This window comes from Pseudoliparis swirei, chromosome 24 (assembly GCF_029220125.1).
Source record: "Pseudoliparis swirei isolate HS2019 ecotype Mariana Trench chromosome 24, NWPU_hadal_v1, whole genome shotgun sequence".
Classification (NCBI taxonomy): domain Eukaryota; kingdom Metazoa; phylum Chordata; class Actinopteri; order Perciformes; family Liparidae; genus Pseudoliparis; species Pseudoliparis swirei.
The window spans coordinates 15,037,700-15,059,143 of NC_079411.1; the positions used below are offsets into that span (position 1 = coordinate 15,037,700).

General features: G+C 42.9%; 1 protein-coding gene across 1 annotated transcript; it reads left to right on the top strand.

Moving 5' to 3' along the window:
• The first annotated feature begins 525 nt into the window (after positions 1-525).
• LOC130189872 (neuronal membrane glycoprotein M6-a-like) lies at positions 526-21,168 on the top strand. The gene is made up of 7 exons (XM_056408860.1): positions 526-562; positions 15,561-15,753; positions 16,221-16,377; positions 17,264-17,417; positions 18,049-18,125; positions 18,231-18,296; positions 21,016-21,168. Exons 1-7 carry the CDS (start codon positions 526-528, stop codon positions 21,166-21,168), a joined length of 837 nt encoding a protein of 278 aa, XP_056264835.1.
• Positions 21,169-21,444: the final 276 nt, after the last annotated feature.

A 21,444-nucleotide genomic window follows, 5' to 3' on the forward strand; every position in this document is an offset into this window, starting at 1 on the left:
TTGATGAAGTACATAATGAATTTAGCCTGATAAGAGCTGTTTATGGTTCATATCTTACTTAGAGTGAATAGAGACTGGCATTAACTGCTTTATACTTGGTTTATTATTTCATGAAAGGGTTAACTCTCTCCTGGCTCATACCTAGTATTTAAAATTTTGACTGAGTGTAAATTGAATATAAATTGATATTGGATTTTATTATTTAATAATGTTTAATAATGTTTTTTCAGTTTCTAATGCAAACATTATTGAATTCAATATCTGTATAGAAAGCTAAATCTATAGATAATTACTGAAACAGGAGGATTGAAGAGCCCAAACAGGCAGTGTGAAGAGAGAGAGCAGAGAATTGAAACAGGGACTTCCCTGAGCCTCCATCATCTACAGGGAGATATAAGGGAAAAAATCACTCTCTCTAACACACACAGCCTCCCACACACACACACACGCACACTGTGCTGAGAGCTAGCAAGGGGCTTTAAACAGCTTCACACTATAGAGACAAAGGGACTGTAACTTGCCACAATGGAGGAAAACATGGATGAATCGCAAAGCCAGAAAGGTAAGACAGGAGTAATTTGCTCGTCTCATTTGTCTTTAATCAGCTGTGCCTTTTGTTCTGGTTCATCCGTTCCTCTCGGAATCGTCATGGGATTCCTTTGTGTGTGCAGTTGGCAGAGAGACCGAGGAGAGCATACATGTCCTGAAGAAGAAAAAATAAACACCAGCCCAGATCTTTGTCTGTGCATTTAATTGCCACAAATAATCCATTGTCATCGTTGTTTCATTTCCCAGAGGAAAGTGGAACGATCTTCATTGCATTTGTAATCACGCCATCTCTATGTCTGCTGGGGATAATAACACAGATTATAGAACCATATTCTGTTGTGTGTGTTTTTGTCTTATTTTCCTTTCCTCACGAAGGGATGCATACATAAGCGGGTTGTTTGTGTAAAGGGTGAGAGGAGATGGCAGACTCCGGAGGGTTGGTGTTGTTTTGGAGACTGTACTAACAGATGGATGGACAGATGGATGGATGGATGGATGGACGGATGGATGGATGGCTGGCTGGGTGAATGGATGTAGGAGTAGGTGGGAGTGGCAAGGGGGAGGAGGGGGGGACAGGGGTAGAAGAGTGTGGGGCAAAACCTTCCATAAGAAAGCCAAGTGGCTCAGTGATTGATGTCTGCATTGGGGCTTTCTTTGTTAGCCTTCATTGTTGAGGCGACACGCTTGTCTGAACGCCTCTTCCTCATCTCGCTCTCCCTTTTTTTCTTCTGCCGCCCGAGGGACTACCTTGTCCCTCCATTTTCTTCACATCTCTCCATCACTAGCCCTCTCCCTTAGTGTATTTTTTGTTCTTCAGTCACTCTCATTCACTATATTTCCAACTCTATTCAGTGGGTCTCTGTGCCTTCTCAGATCTCCGTCTCTTGTTTTCTCTCTCCATCTTTTTGACTAATCTCATGCTCCCCATCTCACTCTGTCCGTCCCCTCCCTCGCTTTCTCTACCCACTTTTTTTTAAATCAATATTTCTAAATTCACACATTAAAACACAGATAATCTCTCTGTATGTTATTTTTCCCCTTTGTCTTCCAGATAGCATATTTACGCTTCTCATCGTATTTTACTGTTGTTGCTGTCGGGGTTAAAAATGGGCGTGTCCATTTTCCTCCTTTACCTTCAGTCTGAATTCAGTCGCAGTGTTGCTGCGTAAACTGGTTCGGAAATGTAACCGGGGATGGATCTGTTTAATGAAAAAAGAAACAATTATTTACATTTATCACACTATTTACGCTTCATTGACACTGTATCCATGGTAACACGGCTATTGGAATTGTATCCTGCTGTGTGATAGGCGTATTTGTGTGTTTCTTTTCTGGAAGGAACCTGTTTTAGCCAATCGGAAAGCCGAATGGTGAGGCAAGATCAAGATATTTCAAGCAAACTGGATTTTTTTATTGCAGACACTTTTTATTTTCATTTTTTTCTCTATTTTGCCACCAAAACTCATTCTGTTCTTCCTTTGCACTGGTTCCCATCCCATCCCACACCTGCGTCATTCTGTCCATCGACATTTTCTTGTCAGCACCCCTCCCCCATATTTTTCTGTTTTAATGAATGGGATGCGTACATCTAAAAGAAATACAGGTGTGTGTTTCCGTGTGTGATGAAATAGTGTAGGTGAGACGACGATGAGAGTTGGGGGAGTACGTGCCTAGAAGACTGTAGGCAGAGGCAGCGAGTGATGCAAAGACAAGAGGAGAGACGACCGTGCCGGATGACGTAGATGGGCTTCATTTTGAATTGATGAATCACCTTTAATTCAGTGTTTCGTATCGAAGTGTTGAGACTTTCACATTTCCAATGATGCATAGTTTCTTATCCAGAGAATGTGTGAAATTGTTTCTCTGTCAGGGATCTAGTGTGGGTCTTAAATCAGCTCAGCACAGTTCAGGTGTAACCCTGAATCTCAAGTCACAAATGTTCATCAATCACCTGCCCTCGGGATATTTTGACATTTTTACAATACAGTTTATTTTCTTATGTTGCTGGACTTGGCTGAACACATGACACAGATCATCAATGATAACACATCATTTGTGCAAAATGTAGAATTCTGATTAGTCTTCTGATTATTATACAGCATAGCCATACGCCTTGCCTAAGTCCAACATCATTATAGGAAATGGATTCAACAAATGATCTTGAATGAGTTCTTAGTGAATGAAGCTTTGTCCTAACAGAGTGATGCAAGCGTTGTGTTACTGATTGTGAAAAAATAAACAACAAGAAAGGTACGCTGTACATGATGTCATCATTTACACTGTATATTTGCTATACATTGTTTGCTGTTCCACATGTATCTATTATGGAGCCACTTTACCCCAGTTAAAGACTGCTGTTTGTCAACTTGCTGACAGTATTTCTATTGTCCAGACATGGTGCACCTTACAACTGGAGCAAATTATCCCGTTGTTGTTCAGTCAAAGTGGAGACACAAAATACATTCTACATGCCGTGTGTTTCAAAGACCAAACGCGGACACTTTAACTGGATTGTTTGGAGTGGGATGGTGTGCTTATCTACTGTAATTGTATTACCATCAGTAGACGTGGTCGGCCTTCCCCCCACCCCGAGAAGCAGACAGGACGACCTGCACTGAAGCTGAGCTGTGGATGGCGATAACAGCAGAACAAATGTTAACCACCTAAAAGAAAGTTCCAGCGAAAAATATAAATATCAATTAAATGTATGCTCCATTTAGAATATTTTCCGACAGAGAACTGAATTGGTAGTGAAACATATCTGTATGTTCCAGCCTTGGGCCCGTCGTTTTCCAAACGACTGATCGGCATTTTGATCCCCCGGTTCCTTAAGTCCACGTGTTGAAGCGGCAACTTGCGTGGTAGCCTCTGCCTCCAGTGTGTGAGTGGGCGAATGCCGACAACGCATACAAATGCAAGTTGACAATTGACCATTTAAACCTCTTGGGGGGCTTTGAATAAAGCAAAGACCACTTTCAGTTTGGTTCCTCATCCGAAAAGGCTGTCTGACGTAAAGTTAAAGCGTTGAAAATATTATAAAAATAGCAAACACTTAACAGATATTTTGTAGTTATTACCTTCGCATTGAAAATGTCGGAAGGTTATGTTTTGATCGCCGTGTATTTATTTATTTATTTGTATGCGTGTTATTCGCAAATCTCAAAAAGTATTGAACCGAATTGCATGAAATTTGGTGGGATGATTGTTTATTATCCGGGGACCAGTTGATTAGATTTTGGGATCGATCGGGTCAAAGGTCAAAGGTCAAAGGTCATGAACAGGTCAAAATCTTTCGCAGAACTCAAAAAGTATTGAACCGAATCGCATGAAATTTGGTGGGATCATTGTTTATTATCCGGGGACCAGTTGATTAGATTTTGGGATCGATCGGGTCAAAGGTCAAAGGTCATGAACAGGTCAAAATCTTTCGCAGAACTCAAAAAGTATTGAACCGAATCGCATGAAATTTGGTGGGATGATTGGTTATTATCCGGGGACCATTTGATTAGATTTTGGGATCAATCGGGTCAAAGGTCAAGGTCATGGAAAGGTCAAACTCTTTTTTTACCATAGCACGATACATTTTTGTCCAATTGGCATGCAACTAATGCCAAAATGTTCATAATTCAATGCCCAATCTTGTGATATGCGAAGGTATGCGCTCTACCGAGTGCCCATTCTAGTTAATTTTTGTTTTTGTGGGCCTCGTCAGCGGTACTTTGCGTTGCTCCCGGGCTTTATAATAGCTGGACTATCGATAGGTGCCTCATACAACCCTATTTCAAATCACCCAAACTATGGAGAATGGAGATCGACTCGCTCTAACATTGAGAAACATTGATGGTATGTACTACCATGGCTGGTTTATCAGAGATACCTAAAGTGACCACTTGCCCAGGACCATTTGTAAAAAGGCATTTCTCCTTTATTGTAGAAGTCAAATTGAAAACTGACAGGAGTCATGCAACGGAGAGTGGACGCTGTGCATCCGCCTCGTATCCATTTCATTCAGTGTGCATTTTCTACCTGTGAGGCGAGACTACTGACTACTTGGATCCTGCTAAGTATCTTCTTTAAACTAGTTTTATCTGCTAAAGTTACTGTTGTATTTGTTGATTAAAGCTGCTAGATTGTTAGTCTGTCCTGTTTTAAGGAGTTGTTTTGGTAGAGAGGTGTGTCCTGTGTTCCGACACCTGAATCTTCACTGATTGGACGAGCGATCGTCACCTGGTTTCTATTGAGTGTCATTTGAATACCAAAAGCCAAGGGGCGGTGTCAACGTGGCTGGCTGAGTGTCTTTAAAAGATCTCCGGAGCCAAGTCTGCAGTGTGCATTTTCTACCTGTGAGGCGAGACTACTGACTACTTGGATCCTGCTAAGTATCTTCTTTAAACTAGTTTTATCTGCTAAAGTTACTGTTGTATTTGTTGATTAAAGCTGCTAGATTGTTAGTCTGTCCTGTTTTAAGGAGTTGTTTTGGTAGAGAGGTGTGTCCTGTGTTCCGACACCTGAATCTTCACTGATTGGACGAGCGATCGTCACCTGGTTTCTATTGAGTGTCATTTGAATACCAAAAGCCAAGGCGGTGTCAACGCGGCTGGAGGTAATTGGCACTAACTTGGGCTCATAACCGGGTGGGGTTTTTCGCGTCAGCTGTAGCGTCAGTGTGACTCATCGGACAAGACTCGGAGGACAAAGACATAGGAGTCTTCCGTTGGAGTCTTCGGGGGTGGCTGAGTATTTCCCCATTTTTGAATATGTGTGTCTTTTCCATACCTGTGCGTATCTCTACTGTAGTTACTATAGGACTCGCTCATTCATGTACGTACCGAACCCCTCCTCTGTTATCCTTCCTACCCGTTCTACTCACACCCAGCACCTGGTCACAGGAGGCCTCTGGAACTGTCAGTCAGCCAACCGCAAGGCCGACTTCATCTCTGGCTTTGCTGTGGAGCAGTCGCTTGACTTCCTGGCTCTCACTGAGACCTGGATCACAGTAGACAACACGTCTACCCGGCTGCGCTCTCCTCTGCCTTCTCCTATAGCCACACACCCAGACCCTCTGGTCAGGGTGGAGGTACAGGTTTACTCATCTCACCCACATGGTGTTTCTGTCCCTACCCGCTTCCACTCTTTATCCCACTGACTTTTGAGTTTCATGCGGTGACCGTTACTCATCCGGTCCAACTTCACATTGTTGTTCTCTACCGTCCCCTGGTTCTTTGGGAGATTTCTTGACGAGCTAGACGTCCTCCTATCGAACTTCGCAAAAACGGCCCCCGCTCATCCTTCTGGGTGACTTTAACATCCAGACAGAGAAGTCATGTGATCTCTTACTCTTATTGTCTTCCTTTAACCTCTCACTCAATCCCTCCCCTCCTACTCACAAAGCCGGCAACCACCTTGACTACATTTTCACAAGAAACTGCTCTACCTCTAACCTCACTGTGACTCCTCTCCATGTCTCTGACCACTTCTTCATCTCTTACTCTCTCTCGCTCTCTGGTACTGACAACCCACCCATATCTACAGACTCTGCACCTGTCGCGCAACATTCGCACCCTCTGTCCCTCCTCTCTTGCCTCCTCTGTCCTATCTGCTCTCCCTCAACTGACTGCTTCTCACTCATGCATCCTAACTCTGCCGCAGACACTCTCCTCTCTTCCCTGTCTTCATCTCTTGATTCTCTTTGTCCTTTTAAGACACGACCGGTTCGGAAATCCTCTCCGGCTCCGTGGTTGTCGGACTCGGTGCGCCTCGGTGCGCAGCGAGAGAGCCACCCTGCGGCGGCGAAAGAAAATGGCGCAATCGAATCAAGCGGAAGACTGCTCTTCTATCAATCTCTCCTCTCCTCCTTCTCTTCCTCTATCTCTGCAGCCAAAAGCTCGTTCTACCTGACCAAAATTCAGTCTTCCTTCTCTAACCCCAAAAACTCTTCTCTATCTTTTCCAACCTCCTTGATCCCCTGTCCCCTCCTCCTTCCACCCTTTTGCCGAGCCACTTTGTCGACTACTTTACAAACAAGATAGACGACATCGCTCCTACTATACAAAGCCATCTTCTATCACATCACCAACACTAACTTCATCATGCCCCTCTCTTTCACCCACTTGTCACGCAATCAAGTTCTTAGCTTGGTGACCTCCGCCCGACCGACCACCTGCGCCCTTGACCCGTCCGTCTCCCATTCTCCAGGCTATTGCTCCTGACCTTCTGACCTTCCTCACCCATCTTATTAACAGCTCCTCTCAACTGGCTGTTTCCTAACTCTCTGAAGGAGGCGAGTCAACCCTCTCCTGAAGAAACCCACGCTAAAAGTCAGCAACTACAGACCGGTCTCTCTTCTTCCTTTTCTCTCCAAAACTCTGGAGCGAGCTATCTTGAGCCAAGTGTCCTCCTATCTCCACAGTAACAACCTTCTTGACCCTCACCAGTCTGGATTCAAGGCCGGCCACTCGACAGAGACGGCCCTCCTTGCTGTCTCTGAGCAGCTTCACACTGCTAGAGCAGCCTCTCTCCTCTGTCCTTATCCTTCTCGACCTTTCTGCAGCATTTGACACCGTGAACCACCAGATCCTGATCTCTTCTCTTCAGGACCTGGGGATCTCAGGCACTTTTCTCTTCCTACCTTAAAGACCGCACCTACCGGGTAACTTGGAGAGGATCTGTGTCTGATCCTTGTCCTCTCACTACTGGGGTTCCTCAAGGCTCCGTCCTGGGTCCCTCCTCTTCTCTCTGTACACAAATTCTCTCGGCTCTGTCATTCGTTCGCATGGCTTCTCCTACCATAGCTATGCTGATGACACCAACTGATCTTCTCGTTTCCACCGTCCGAAACACGGGTGGCGGCACGAATCTCTGCCTGTCTGACTGACATCTCTCAGTGGATGTCTGCTCACCACCTGAAGATCAACCCTGACAAGACTGAGCTACTATTCCTTCCAGGAAAGGCTCCCCACCCACGACCTGACTATCATCTTCAACAGCTCTGTGTTGGCCCCTACCCGGACTGCCAGGAACCTCGGGTGACACTCGACAGTCAACTCTCCTGACGGCCAACATCGCTGCGACTGACGTTCCTGTAGGTACATGCTGCACAACATCAGGAGAATACGTCCTCTTCTTACTCAGAAGGCGGCGCAGGTTCTGATCCAGGCTCTGGTCATTTCACGCCTCGACTACTGCAACTCCTCCTGGCTGGTCTACCTGCTAAGGCCATCCGACCCCTGCAGCTCATCCAGAATGCAGCAGCTCGACTGGTCTTCAGCCTCCCGAAATTCACCCACACCACTCCGCTCCTCCGCTCTCTCCACTGGTTACGGTGGCTGCTCGCATCCGCTTCAAAACACTGGTCCTGGCGCCGTGCTCTAGACGGATCGGGCCCCGTCTATCCGGGATATGGTCACACCGCACACCCCGCACGCGCTCTCTCCGGGCAACAGCCAATCGACTTGTGCCTCCTGCACCTCGAGCTAATCACTCGAAATCCAGACTGTTTGCTGTCCTGGCTCCTCAGTGGTGGAACGGGCTCCCCACTGACATCAGGACAGCAGAAAGTCTCTACATCTTCCGTCGGAGACTGAAAACACACCTTTTCCGACTATATCTGGATTAAAACACAGATTAGCACTTCAGTGGCACTTAGATAGCACTTACTTATGGTACTTTTGTAGTTCGACTATGTTGAGGAAATGTTACTTCCTGTATTCTTGTTGTTCTTAGTTTGTACTCTAGGTTGAAATGCACTTATTGTAAGTCGCTTTGGATAAAAGCGTCTGCTAAATGACATGTAATGTAATGTAATGTAATGACCACTAATAGAAAGGAACTTAATGGTAAGAAGAATAAGTCAATACAAATTGACTTGCAGGCCCACTGAGGGTGTGTGTGGGGGGGGGGGGGGAGCAGAGAAGGAAGCCGCGGCAACAGTGAGCTCTGCTGTATCTTCTCTCTCTGAGGCTATTTTCATTATGTTCCATTGACAGAGAAAAAAGAATCATCTGATCAAAAGGTCCAATCTGCTGCCCGTGAGTGTATATGGTGGCATGTCCACATGATGAGCAGCTGGCTGACTGGGCTGCATTATGAGTCATGGTGAGTGCAAGAGGTTAACACAAACCTTGATTGCAGTGAAATGATTACTCTGCTCGTGGCCGGTTTGTCCAACCAGCTCTGTGGATCCAGATATCGCCAGTTTCTGGGCAGACCGCCATGAAAATTCATGCACCAACACCAGCCCAACATTGTTTCTTCATACATAACACAGATAATTAATATAATGGGCAGATTGCTGTGAAATGTACTGCCCTCTATTACCACCCGTCCTCTTTCTAAATGAGATATCTTAAAATATGAAGTTTGTTGATTGTAATGCTTGTAATACATTACATGCTTGTATGTCCTTCCCTCTCGCGCCGCCATCAGATCTTCATCATCAGGGCTCAAGGACCAAATATATGTGGGTGAGGAGTTGCTGGATATGGTGCGCATTGTTATGTTTTATCAATGCCCAGAAAGCAAGAGGCGAGAAAGAGAAACCTGCACTACAAACTCAACCAACCACAAAGGTGTGGTTGTGTGACACCTTCACTATCTGGGACACACTGTGAGTTGCTGTGTGTATACTTGTATTTACACACATTTATACTTGTATATCAGGGGGCGGGGTTTCATCAGAAAATCCTCCGCCATCACTGTCACAGAGGCGGCGGTCACTGTTGCCATTTGGCTAAAGGAAGGATTGATTTCAATTCTCCAATAACTTTTTGTGGGGGATTTTCCTTTTCACAGAAACAACATCTGGCTAATTAATTATAATTTCTGTATTTTATTTGCGTCGTGACCCTTGATAGTCTGAAGTGGTGTTTCAGGGGCTTGATACGAGTGCTGTTCTCAATACTTGTGTTGAAAGAGAATGACACTGGTAGAAGTTAACGCAGAATAGCCGCTTGAAGGCAAACAGTTAAGACAAGAGCAAAGTGTGTTGCTGGGCCCCATTTTGGTGTATTTATAGGTTTATACGTGCACAGTCCACTCAGGTGAGATTGCAAAAGGAAAACACATTAAATACAACAACAGATATGGTATACTTCACTTTTCTGTCTTCCTTCAATCTTTTCCACTCACTTATTTTCTGTTCTCAGGCACTTTCTTAAATGTCTTTATGAATCAGAGCATGCGTGATCAGTCACACATGTGAAATGTAAGTTTTATAAATAAGGATTTAGGAGAGAGCTGTGGGAGGCACACTGTGGCTCACCTTTAATACTCCACCTATGAGATAAATGCACAGTCCATCTAGAATGTTCATGTCTGTTTGTTTTAATTACCCAATCATGATTGCATTTAATTTTGGCAGGTAAACATGAGCAGCCCTTTCACCATGTCAGCTGAGCAATGCCGTCATGTCTCCAGTTGACCGCCTGCCTAGGAATCTGAAACGCACCCATCACTGAAATATGATCGTCTCATTGGGGCTTCCACTTCCACTGTCTCTTTCACAGCTGCTACGTCCGCTCATTAAGTCAGAGTCGTCATGAAAACAAGGTGGACACAAGGTGGACACAATGTGGACACGGTGGGCACGGTCTCCTGCTACTGAATGCAGGTGGAAAATCATTCAGCACAACACATTATTGACTGGGTTCCTTGGTTGCTTTAACAACTATTGCAGCTGTTTATTTATTGTTATTTATAAACAACAAGATCAATGACTTATACATCACATAAACACAACTCAGATGAGAGGAGAGATTTGTTAGGCAGCAAGGAGAAGCATTTCAGGAGTCCATGATAGCAGAGTTAACTATTAACTGTGTGTTTTTTAAAAACATTTTTTACTGGGTTTATTTAATAAGGGACAGTGCACATTAATAAGAACATTTCAGTAAATGTGCCAGAGTTAGCCAAGAGGCTATTTTTCATCTGTAGTCCCAATGATGCTGATGTTATGAACAAACCTAAAAACATAAGATTACAAATACAATCTACAGACAAAGCAAATAAAATGTGTGTGTGTGTGTGTGTGTAGGTGTGTAGGTGTGTATGTGTGTGTCACACAGAACATTTCCACAATCCGAACAAAAGAATCTTCTCCAAATCTGCAACAAGACAGTATTATCTAATTTCTTTAAATAATCATATATTTATATGTTTCTGGGTTGTACTCCATTGTGCTCAACTGCATCTCACTGGAAAGGCTGCAGTTGGCCGAACCTGATAGTCGGCCTATTGAGTGTCTGCGTGCGTGCGTACGTGCGTGCGTGTGTGTGGGCGTGCTGTATGTGAGTGTGAGAAAGAGAGAGAGAGATAGCGAGAGATATCGCAATAATCCTCTCTCAGACACAGACACACACACACACACATGTTGAGTCTAATGATTTGGTCCTACATGGCGCTGTGGAGGAAAGACCATTGGATGCTCAAAATCAAAAGGATTGATTTGTGAATATGAATTAAGTCCTGGTGGTGTTGGTACAAGATTACATGAGGAGACGATGAAGATTCATTCGCCGGCCCAATGTGTTGCAGACAGTCAGACAAATCATTCCACGGACATCTCCATCATTTCAGGTTTCGAATCAGCTCAAGTCAAGTTAATTGTCTCCCTTAAAGAAACAACCAGGAACGTATACAATACATCAGAATGTGGCACGAGCACATGTTTGTGAATTCTGAATCTTTTATTATAATTGTTGCTCCTCCGTAACGGCTCATATTTAGCAGAGAGGCCCATTCAAATTGTACATTGATTATGTCCATAAACCAAGACAATCGTGAAGCTGAAGGCTGACTTTGTGTTTTTGGAAATGCTTTCTGTCGCTTCATTGCTGTGTGTGTGTGTGTGTGTGTGTGTGTGTGTGTGTGTGTGTGTGTGTGTGTGTGTGTGTGACTGTGGCGCTCGCAGAGCTGCACTGTTGCCATGACAATGCTACAGGCAAAATGGGTCAGCAGGCTCCTTGCCACACCCCTGTTGGCATGGCAACAAAGCTGGTCCATTAAACCTGAGCAGCACGATGACTCACACAGGGGCGCGCACACACACGCATACACACACACACACACACACACACACACACACACACACACACACACAGGGGGGTAGGAAAGTGTTGTTTGTGTGATCTGTAGGACTGCTGCTCTGTCTACATGCAGGCTGGGCTTATTACAAAGACTGTGTGTGTGTGTGTGTGTGTATGTATTCAAGCTGATATGGACTTTTAATTAAAGCAGTAGGCATTACAGCTAGTTGTCAAACAAGCAAATAAAAGCCCCAAAACATGGATCCAATCATCACAGGACTTTCCACCAGAAGATGTTTGACACGGTGTTGTTAAGTTATTTCGAAGTTACATTCGTGACGGTTTTTAATGAACTCGGTGGTTTTGTTGACTTAACTTAACCGTATAGTTTCATTGCCAAAACTTGTGTCATTCTACATATTTCTGTGATATCTCCTTGACATTATAAAAAACTACACCAAACCCAGAGATCAAAGCTTCTCATTTTTTGACTCAGCATCTCGCAGCACTTCGTGGATCTGCAGCTGAAAAGACGTCCATAGCGATGGTACCAGTCAGATGTTGTCACTTAAACCCAACCTCGCCCTCACCATGTTGTCACCATTCGCCCTCACCACATGCTCTCCTTTAGGCCTACATTTCATTTTTTATTTTTCATTTTTTTATTTATTTGAACAGGGACCGTACACATTAATCAACCCATGGGTAAATGTGTTAACGTTAGCCAAGGCTAAATTTCAGCTTTGGTCCCTGTGGTCAGATGGTACAGCCTTCACTACTAAAGGGTAAGGTTAAGAGGTAACAAAACATAATAGAAAAGCAGTAAACATACAGGTTATGATAAAATACTGGCCTCTTCATAAAATCATTAAAACATAAAATAAAAATTTAAGAAAACAGACATAAAAACAACAATTATTTACACAATCACTGAGGGAGTCACAGTTCATGCTCACACATCTGACTGGTAAAAAGCCAGTTCTTCAGGCCATGTTTAAAAGAGTAAAAAGTTCTGCTAGTGCGTATATTCAGAGGCAGGGCGTTCCAGAGCTGTCCTGCTTTCACTGAAAAGGCAGACTGACTAAAAGAACTCCTCCTAAATGGTATGACGCAGTCGCCTCTCTCCACATGCGACGCAGAGCTGTTGGTGAAATACTAATAATCCACATTGAATCTAATTGTTTGTTGCCCAATGCAGTTGTGCTGGACACATAATGTTAACGTGTGATTAAATGACATTGTAAAAGTGTTAGAGGAAAACCTCTGAGTCTTTCTGCCCACCTAACATTACAGTACACACGTTATCGAGGAGAACACATCGTCATGAAGATGGATATGAGGGTTGTTGAAGTATTTGTGGACGCGGAACCCCTCACTATTCTAAAACAAGACATATTACCTTTTATCTGATTGCAACTGCAGCAAATCCCAGTTGGAAAAGCAGCGACACGAGTGAACATGTCGTCTTACATCCTTTAGTTGGGGCATCACTCAAGGCCACTGCACAATTATACAATGTTGCAGGCGGAGAACTTGCAACAAACACGAGGATAGCAGAGAAAAGACAAAGATGGATCACAGGTACATCTTTACCAAGCCTGACTCCGGCTCCACCCACATTCATATGTTACTATAAAACCGGGGATTAAAAACCAAACCCATCTCTGTCCAACGCGGGCGTTTCAGCATCCGTCCATAGTAGCAAGCCTGGAAAAGAATATCACATGACACTTTGCATGACATATTTGCATACACTGGACTATTAAAGTTCTCTTTATTAATAAAAAGGTTGTGCTTCATACTTAAAATCTCTCATAAAATAAAATCTTCCTTTATATATTTAAACAAACACATTTGGTGGGAAAGTATTTTAATTTTTTAGACTTAGTTACAAGGCTGCAGGTCTTGATCCCTCTCTCTCACACACACACCACACACACACACAAACACACGCGCTTGTCTCACTCGTTTTCTCGTTTCCTTGTTCTCTCACTCGTAGCTCTGCTGCTGGAGCATTTATGCCGTTGTTCCTTTACAGTTTCTGTGTGGACTTCACAATAGTTGAGTAGAACAAAATAAGAATTAATAAGAAAAGTAACGTTGTGGCAGCTGTCCCCAATCTGGCCTCGGCTGCTGGCTGATTGCCAATCAGTCAGCTGCTCTGACTGATTGGCAATCAGTCAGCAGCCGATGCTGCTCATATAAAAAGGGCAGCAGAACTGGAGGTAGAGGGAAGGTGAGCAGAGGCACAGTGTTGCGGTCTGCACGGTGCGTGTGGGAAATAAAGTATGTTCACGAATCCAAGCATGGTGTTGGCTGATCCTTGGTGCTGGTGGGGGAAACCCACGGGTAACGGCCCGGAAGCTGCTACAAACGTTTTTTGTTTTGTGTCCATCGTCCTCCTCAAGTCCTCAGGCTGTGACTTCAGACGTCCGCTCCGTGGGACTGATTCCGCCTCTGGACACGCTGCTCGCAAATGGCTTGACTAACAGCTGCTTCCTCCACATGAAGCAGAGTAGCATTATAAAGTACAGAATGTAACTGCACAACAGACCCAATGAAGTCTACGTCCTGGCTTTAAAACGTCTGTCCACACTAAGAGGAAACCACAGAGGCTTCTAAACTCCTTTGTTTTGGATGCTCTAAAACTAGTAGAATTTAGTGTAAAAGTAGCAGGAGATATGCGTTTTAAAATGTAAATGTAGTCATGTGGATGCAGCTATAGTGACCCTGAAAGCTCTCATTAGCAATAAATGCTCAAATCTGTGTCGGTTGATTCCAACTAGCCGGCAGGTTGATTTGATTGAATTCAGTCACATTCTGATCCAAAAATGCTCGGCGTGAAGCAGTAGAGGAAGAACTTATATTGAAAATCCAGTTTGATTCTCACCCTTATAATAATGCGAGAGGAAAAGATTTAGGGTGCTGTTTGGATCGTCATTGTTTGTCTGAAGTCTCTTGTCTTTGAGGTTTTGTATGAAAATAAGCGGGAAGCCAACATCTGTTGCAAATTCAGGATATGCCTCATCAAAACTTTAATAAAACCTTTTTTTCTCTTTTAAGTTGCATCATGTAGCTCAGCTTAGGTTTTAACTCTGTGTGAGTGACCTGACCAGATTTTTATATTCTGCCTCCACCCTAATACTGTGGAACTGGATGGAGCTTGTTTGTGGTGCACTGAAAAATAATGTACCTCAATAACAATAACATCACATGACAGAAGTGATGCTGTTGTTCTGGTTTAATCAGATCTTTTCTAAAGGATCCATAATGGATGGAACACGGTGCTCTAACAGCTCGTTGTCATCACCTCTCTAATAAGTGGCCTGCAAGTGTAATTTACAGCTGGGGGCGGGTGTTTCCCCACCCATGGATGCATTATGTACTGGACACTGAGATGGAATTGATATTGATGGTCTCAGCTGACTCGGGATGAGATGGTCGTGTTGCAGCTGCCACAGAGTGATGTATGTCTCCACATTGTGTCGGCAGCAACCTCTGTAGGTATATGCTTATGAACGCTTTGTGTCTTTGACTGTATTCTTCATAGAGCAGATAAAAAGATAATTATAAACATAAACTGATCATCAAAAAACTCTGAATAAATTAGCACACTTCAGAATGTGGTTGGGAAATGCTTTTGTTCTCCACTGTCAAAGGAGCTAAATCTTTTGGAGTATAAATCATTGGGAGGGGGAGGGGCTTGTGTCATTGATTTGCATTACTTCCTCTACTTTGTTGGACAGATGTGTTTTGTTGTTGGTTGAATGTTTCATTTGTAAATGTGTTGTTATAAGCTATGCAACTCTCCCAGAATTGTGAATCCAAAAGATCTTGTACCTTCATCATCATCATCATCATCATCATCATCGTTCTGTGTGTATACTCACCACCGGCTTCCCGACTCATCTTATTCATAAAAATAAACATTAACGTGTATTTATTGATTGCGTCATACTCTTAAGATGCTGTCTTCTCTCCAATGTTCAGGCTGCAAGGAGTGCTGTGGGCGATGCGTGGGCAGCCTGCCCTGGGCCTCGCTCATCGCCACCGTTCTCCTCTACATGGGTGTGGCCTTGTTCTGTGGGTGTGGCCACGAGGCTTTGAGTGGCACCGTCACCATCCTACAGAACTATTTTGAAGTCATCCAAGCCCCGGGAGAAACGCTGGATGTATTCACCATGTGAGTGACTCATCTTTCAACTTCATTTTCTGGAGGATTAAAGGACCTTACCTGAGGGTTGTCATGTTTTAGCTAAATAATTTGATGATGATTTGGGACATGACATTCTACTCATGTCTCTTAACTTCGAGGTACTTTACTGGTAATGCAGTAGCTTTTTTGTCCATCACTTTCATAGGGACCTTTGCAGCCTTTTGGGTGGTTTTTAATAATAAACACACAACACACCGCCTATTTGGCAGCTAATGAAAATAAACAAATGTGTGGAGAGAATTGTGCTAATGCCACTTTAATGCCACTTTATCAGTGGTGGAAAAGACCAAAACAAGGAATGATTCAGAAAATTCTGCTTCTTTAGCTGACATGCCTTTCTCATAATTGTTATACATGGAGTTAAACAGTCACACATGTGTTATCTGATCATACATGTCTGATCACCCACTGTACCCCCCCTGTTCTCTCCACAGTATCGACATCCTGAAGTACATCATCTACGGCCTTGCAGCTGGATTCTTTGTGTTTGGGGTGCTGCTGCTGGTTGAGGGCTTCTTCACCACTGGAGCCATCAGGGATCTCTACGGGGAGTTCAAGATCTCGGCCTGCGGACGCTGCCTGACTGCATTTGTAAGTAATATTTAGAACCCGGAGTGCTTGTAGCAAGATGTTTTTGGGTAGTTTTGCAGGTAACTTATCATTATTAGTGGATAAGAATATGTATGTATCAAATTATATTTTATCATAGCTTTCATTTAGCACATTTCATATTTTATCATATTTACCAAAACCAACAGTGCATTGTGTATTTTGGCTGAATCTCATGGAATAATGAAATTTCGATAATGGGATCTAATAATAAATCTCAATCATTAAGCTGATCAATATTGATTTTTAATTTAGTGCATATCATGAGTCAACAGGCCATCAAGTCAAGTTGCAGATGACATCCATTTTGCAAAACCAGCAACCGGCCAGTAGTCTAGACACGACGAGGGCCCGATCAATGCTACTTGCAGATTTAATTTTGTTGGTTTTATTAAGTTTATAAAGGTTTTGGGGGTCATGACAGTTTTATATTTTATTAAGATGTGTTGGGTTTTTCCGTGGTTCTAATTTAATCTTCATGTTTTGTGGTGTTTAAGAACATTCTAGTATATACGTCACACACAAAGAAATTACACAAGCGTCCCCTGGCACTCAAGGATAAACTGATCAGAATTAGGTGGTGACCTGTGACCTCACGTCTGTCCCATTTTCGTAAATGTGATATGTCAGAAAAGTCTTGAGGGACTTTCTTCACATTTGGCACACATATTCATTTGGACTGAAGCGAATTGGGGGGGTCAAACGTCACTGCGCTCTGACAAAACACACTTTTGGCCATAACTCAAGAATCCACATCTTCAAAAAGCAATAAATACTTTTTCACTGTTTTAAGGTGTTTAAAGAGCACATCGCGAATGAGAAACACATCATATCTGTCACTCATTATATCTGTTTTCTGTATTTGCAGTTGATGTTCTTGGCCTACCTGTTCTTCCTGGTTTGGCTTGGGGTGACAGCGTTCACCAGCCTGCCAGTCTTCATGTACTTCAACGTTTGGTCCATGTGTCAGAACACCAGCTTGGTGGAGGGAGCCAACTTCTGCCTGGACCTGCGTCAGTTTGGTGTGTGCCGTCTCTGAAATAGATGGAATGATGTGTTATAAATCGATCTATTGTAATATCAAACTGTATCACTGAAACAGTGAGTACCATCTCAACATTCCCTGGTGCACTGTTGTTACGGTTACAACAGCAAAACCAAATCCAATAGTAAGAAAGTAATATATCATTTATCTGGTAATAGAGACACAGCATTGAATATGAGTGTATGCCACAATCATATATTACATCTTGAAAGAAGCAACTCTTTAATATATATTGTATTTGAACAACATATTATGATTATATATTATTTTACATGATACAGTCACATCTCTGTCCTCCAGAGTGCCCACATGAAGACACAGACCCGTCTTGCATCAGTGTCCTCAACTGTCCAACATTTTTAACTGCAAATGGGCCTCCTAATTAAAAACTAATTAATGTATCTAATAAACATTTCACTTGAATATTATTGCTGGTTCATGCAGGTTTGGATTCAACAATGTGATAATTTCCAGGTCACTGTGAGCATTGCTACCAGCAGTCCACTGTGGTCAGACTGTACGGTTCCAGTGACCAACAGTGCAGTACCAGTGACGCATGAATATCAGTCCATTTCATTTATGAACAATATATGTTTCTAATATTTTAGGAGCGGTGACCATATCTGAGGAGAAGAAGCTATGTACCGGTTCTGAGAAGTTCTTCAAGTTGTGTGAATCCAATGAGGTAAGAAGAAACAATACAGACTCAAATATGATTTGTTTCCTGTTTTATGACAAATAGCAGAACAATGTAAACTCAACCCAAAATGTCTTGTGTTGTGTGTTACAGCTGGACTTAACCTTCCATCTATTCGTGTGCACACTGGCAGGAGCAGGAGCCGCTGTCATCGCCATGGTGAGGACTATTATTCTCATATCTGATTGGCTATGTGCCTCAAGTAATAATTGGCAAATTACAAAAGGAAAAAAATACTCACAAAGCTCACAGAAATATAATTCCACATAATGGCAACCATTCAGAATGACTGTGGTCCAAATACTGAGCGGAAATCTTTAGACAATGTGTTTTTACGAATCAAAATGTTCAAAAATTGTATAACAATAGCTTTTAACCCTTGTGTTGCCTTCGGGTCATTTTGACCCGATTCAATATTTAACCCTCCTGTCGCCTTCGGGTCAATTTGACCCGATTCAATGTTTAATGTCGGTGTTCTTTCGGGAGTCAACAAACAAACATAAAGTACCTCACACTTAAACTTGGAAAACAATATTAATTCTAATAATTTTCTGGAGATTTTAATAGCTGGGGTCATATTGACCTCAAGGGTAAAATATGTTAGTAAATATAAAGGTAACAGGAGGGTTAAACATTGAATCGGGTCATATTGACCCGAAGGCGACAGGAGGGTGAAACATTGAATCGGGTCAAATTGACCCGAAGGCAACACAAGGGTTAAACAACATTTTGGAGCATTAGTATTAATTATCTCTGATACTTAATACAGTATTACATAAGTATTTGGTCAAAAGTTATGATGAATGATCCACACTACAATCTGAAAACACAATGGAGGTACATGTTGATACTGTTATATTTGAGTGTCACACTTCTGTTCTGTCTCACCTGTTCACTGCCTCTCTCTCTGTGACTCCTCACCCACTAACCAACGTGTATTAAAGATCATTTATTTGATCAATTACCTTTTTTCAACTTTGTGTTTAAGTTTGAAACACTTTGGATTTTGGAATTTTATACATATATCTCAAACAACAAGTGGACATAAGCAAAATAGATAATAGTACGTTATTACACTATTTAAGTATCGTATAATAGGTGTTTGCGCAAAAATAACCTAATGACCAAAATTACCTGACAAAGCCTCTGCTCGAGGGAGGAAATACCATTTAACTTTTGCAGGACTAATGTTGACGGTAGTGAAGGGCCACATCCACCAAAGTCCCCCCAGTATGCTCGGCGTGCTTGGAGGTGATAGCTCCCGATTATCGTTGCTTGCAGCTTTAATTATTCTTATTATCGCATGCCTTTCTGTGGTGCACCTCAGTGGTATCAGTCTCCGGCTGAAGGTGCTCTGATGTGACTTCAGTCTATCATGCAGGGGATCAAAGGCAATGTCCATAATACTGATTAGTTTCCTCTTCTCTCACTACCACTCCCTGGACACAGCCAGCTTCTTCAGTTTATTAGCATCAGCTGCCTCCACCCTACTGCCCCAGCACAATAAAGAATAAAAGATAAAAGCCATTAACAAATGTTAAACCATCTGCACTATGCCTCTGCAGACATTGAAAGATCTAAATATAGGCACATACACACCTAAATCTGTGGTGCGTGCTGTCCTGTGTGTGGTCCATAGGCGGCATTAAAGCTTAACAAAGTGGAGAACTTGGTCGACATAATAAAGCTGCTGTTGTCTCAAAGCTGCATCACAGAAAAAAAAATTCAGTTTGAACTCGGATTTAAACCTACAATACCATATTGCAGGTTGGGAGTATAGCAGAAAACCCATAAACACCACCTCATATTCACTTTCAGTGGCAAACACGTCTTCACACATCAAGCAGATACACAGTGTTATCGGCATCATTTGGATCCTGTTCGTGCCACCGGATGAGATAAAGATGCAGTGTGTAAGATCTTGCCACATGCTCCAGGCAAATCGAGGACAGCTTTTCACTGCTACTGCTGGGTCCACGCAATCTAAATCCACATCAGTTACTTTTAGAAAAGCCCACTACTAACTCACAGCAGGGCAAGAATACACAGTTTGAGGATGGAGTTATGGTCACTGTACCTGCAGCCAGCTCATATGAGCTGAATCTCCTTGGGCCTCCTGCCTCGGCTCTTGAGCTGGTCAAACGTGAAATTTGAGCCTCAAGTATGCGACTTTAACTCAAATGCTCGTTGATACTATGAGGGTTGCTTGTTAGCTGCAGGGTGATGATAAAATGGAGTCATTTTTGTCCAGAAGTGGGCTGAGCAGCATCTCTGTGGTGAGGTTGCGCAGCTTCAAGATGGACTAATTGGACTGAGGGATTTCTCCACCTCTTTTGTCTGTCTCTTTTCATACAGCCCAATTCATCTCACTCCTAACATAGATGGGCTTTGCCATCAGCTGGGAGAAGAGCATCAATCTTGTTTCTCTACCTTTCCCTCCCCCCATCAGGGCATCCTAAAGAGTGTGTATTGTTGATACAAACTATTGTCCTGCGATGCAATGCATATATGAAACATGCACCTGGTGGTGGGACGACAACGGGAAGATTTAAAGAAGTAAATAAAAATCAATCAAACCTTTTCTTGACATTTTCTTGACATTTTATAGTCTTTTGTATATTTCCTGTTCAGACAAAACAGTTACGTTGGCTTTTTGTTTTTTTTGTATAAAAGCAAAAACAATGTTCAGGGACCACAAACTGGACTTGCGGACATTTGGTTAAATGATCATTCGGTCCACACGTGATGTCTAAGCTCTGTCTGGATCTCATTTATGTACCATTTGGATTAAAGGTATCAGGATACACAAAACAAATTTGTTTTCTGGTTCTCTTCATATGCACTTGAATCAACTTGGGCGTTTCCTCTCCTCCTTCAGGTCCATTTCCTGATGGCTCTGGCTGCTAACTGGGGCTATCTGAAGGACGCCAGCCGGATGCAGAAGTATGAGGACATCAAATCAAAGGAGGAGCAGGAGCTGCATGACATCCACTCTACACGCTCCAAAGAACGTCTCAACGCCTACACATAAACACACACCGACGAGAGAAACAACACACACACATACACACACACACAAGCTGATACATGCACACACAAACACACAGACACACAGGGCCTGACAAAAGCCTAAGTATAGCAGAAACATAAAGTACACACACAAAAGAAAAACATACATTCAAGGACATAAATTAGGACATTATGAGGCCAAATTAATGTGATGACATAAAAATGATAAACAAAACACACACAAAACCATGCAGTAGATCATTGGCTCAGGTGATCTGTGCTAACAATTTGGCATCCG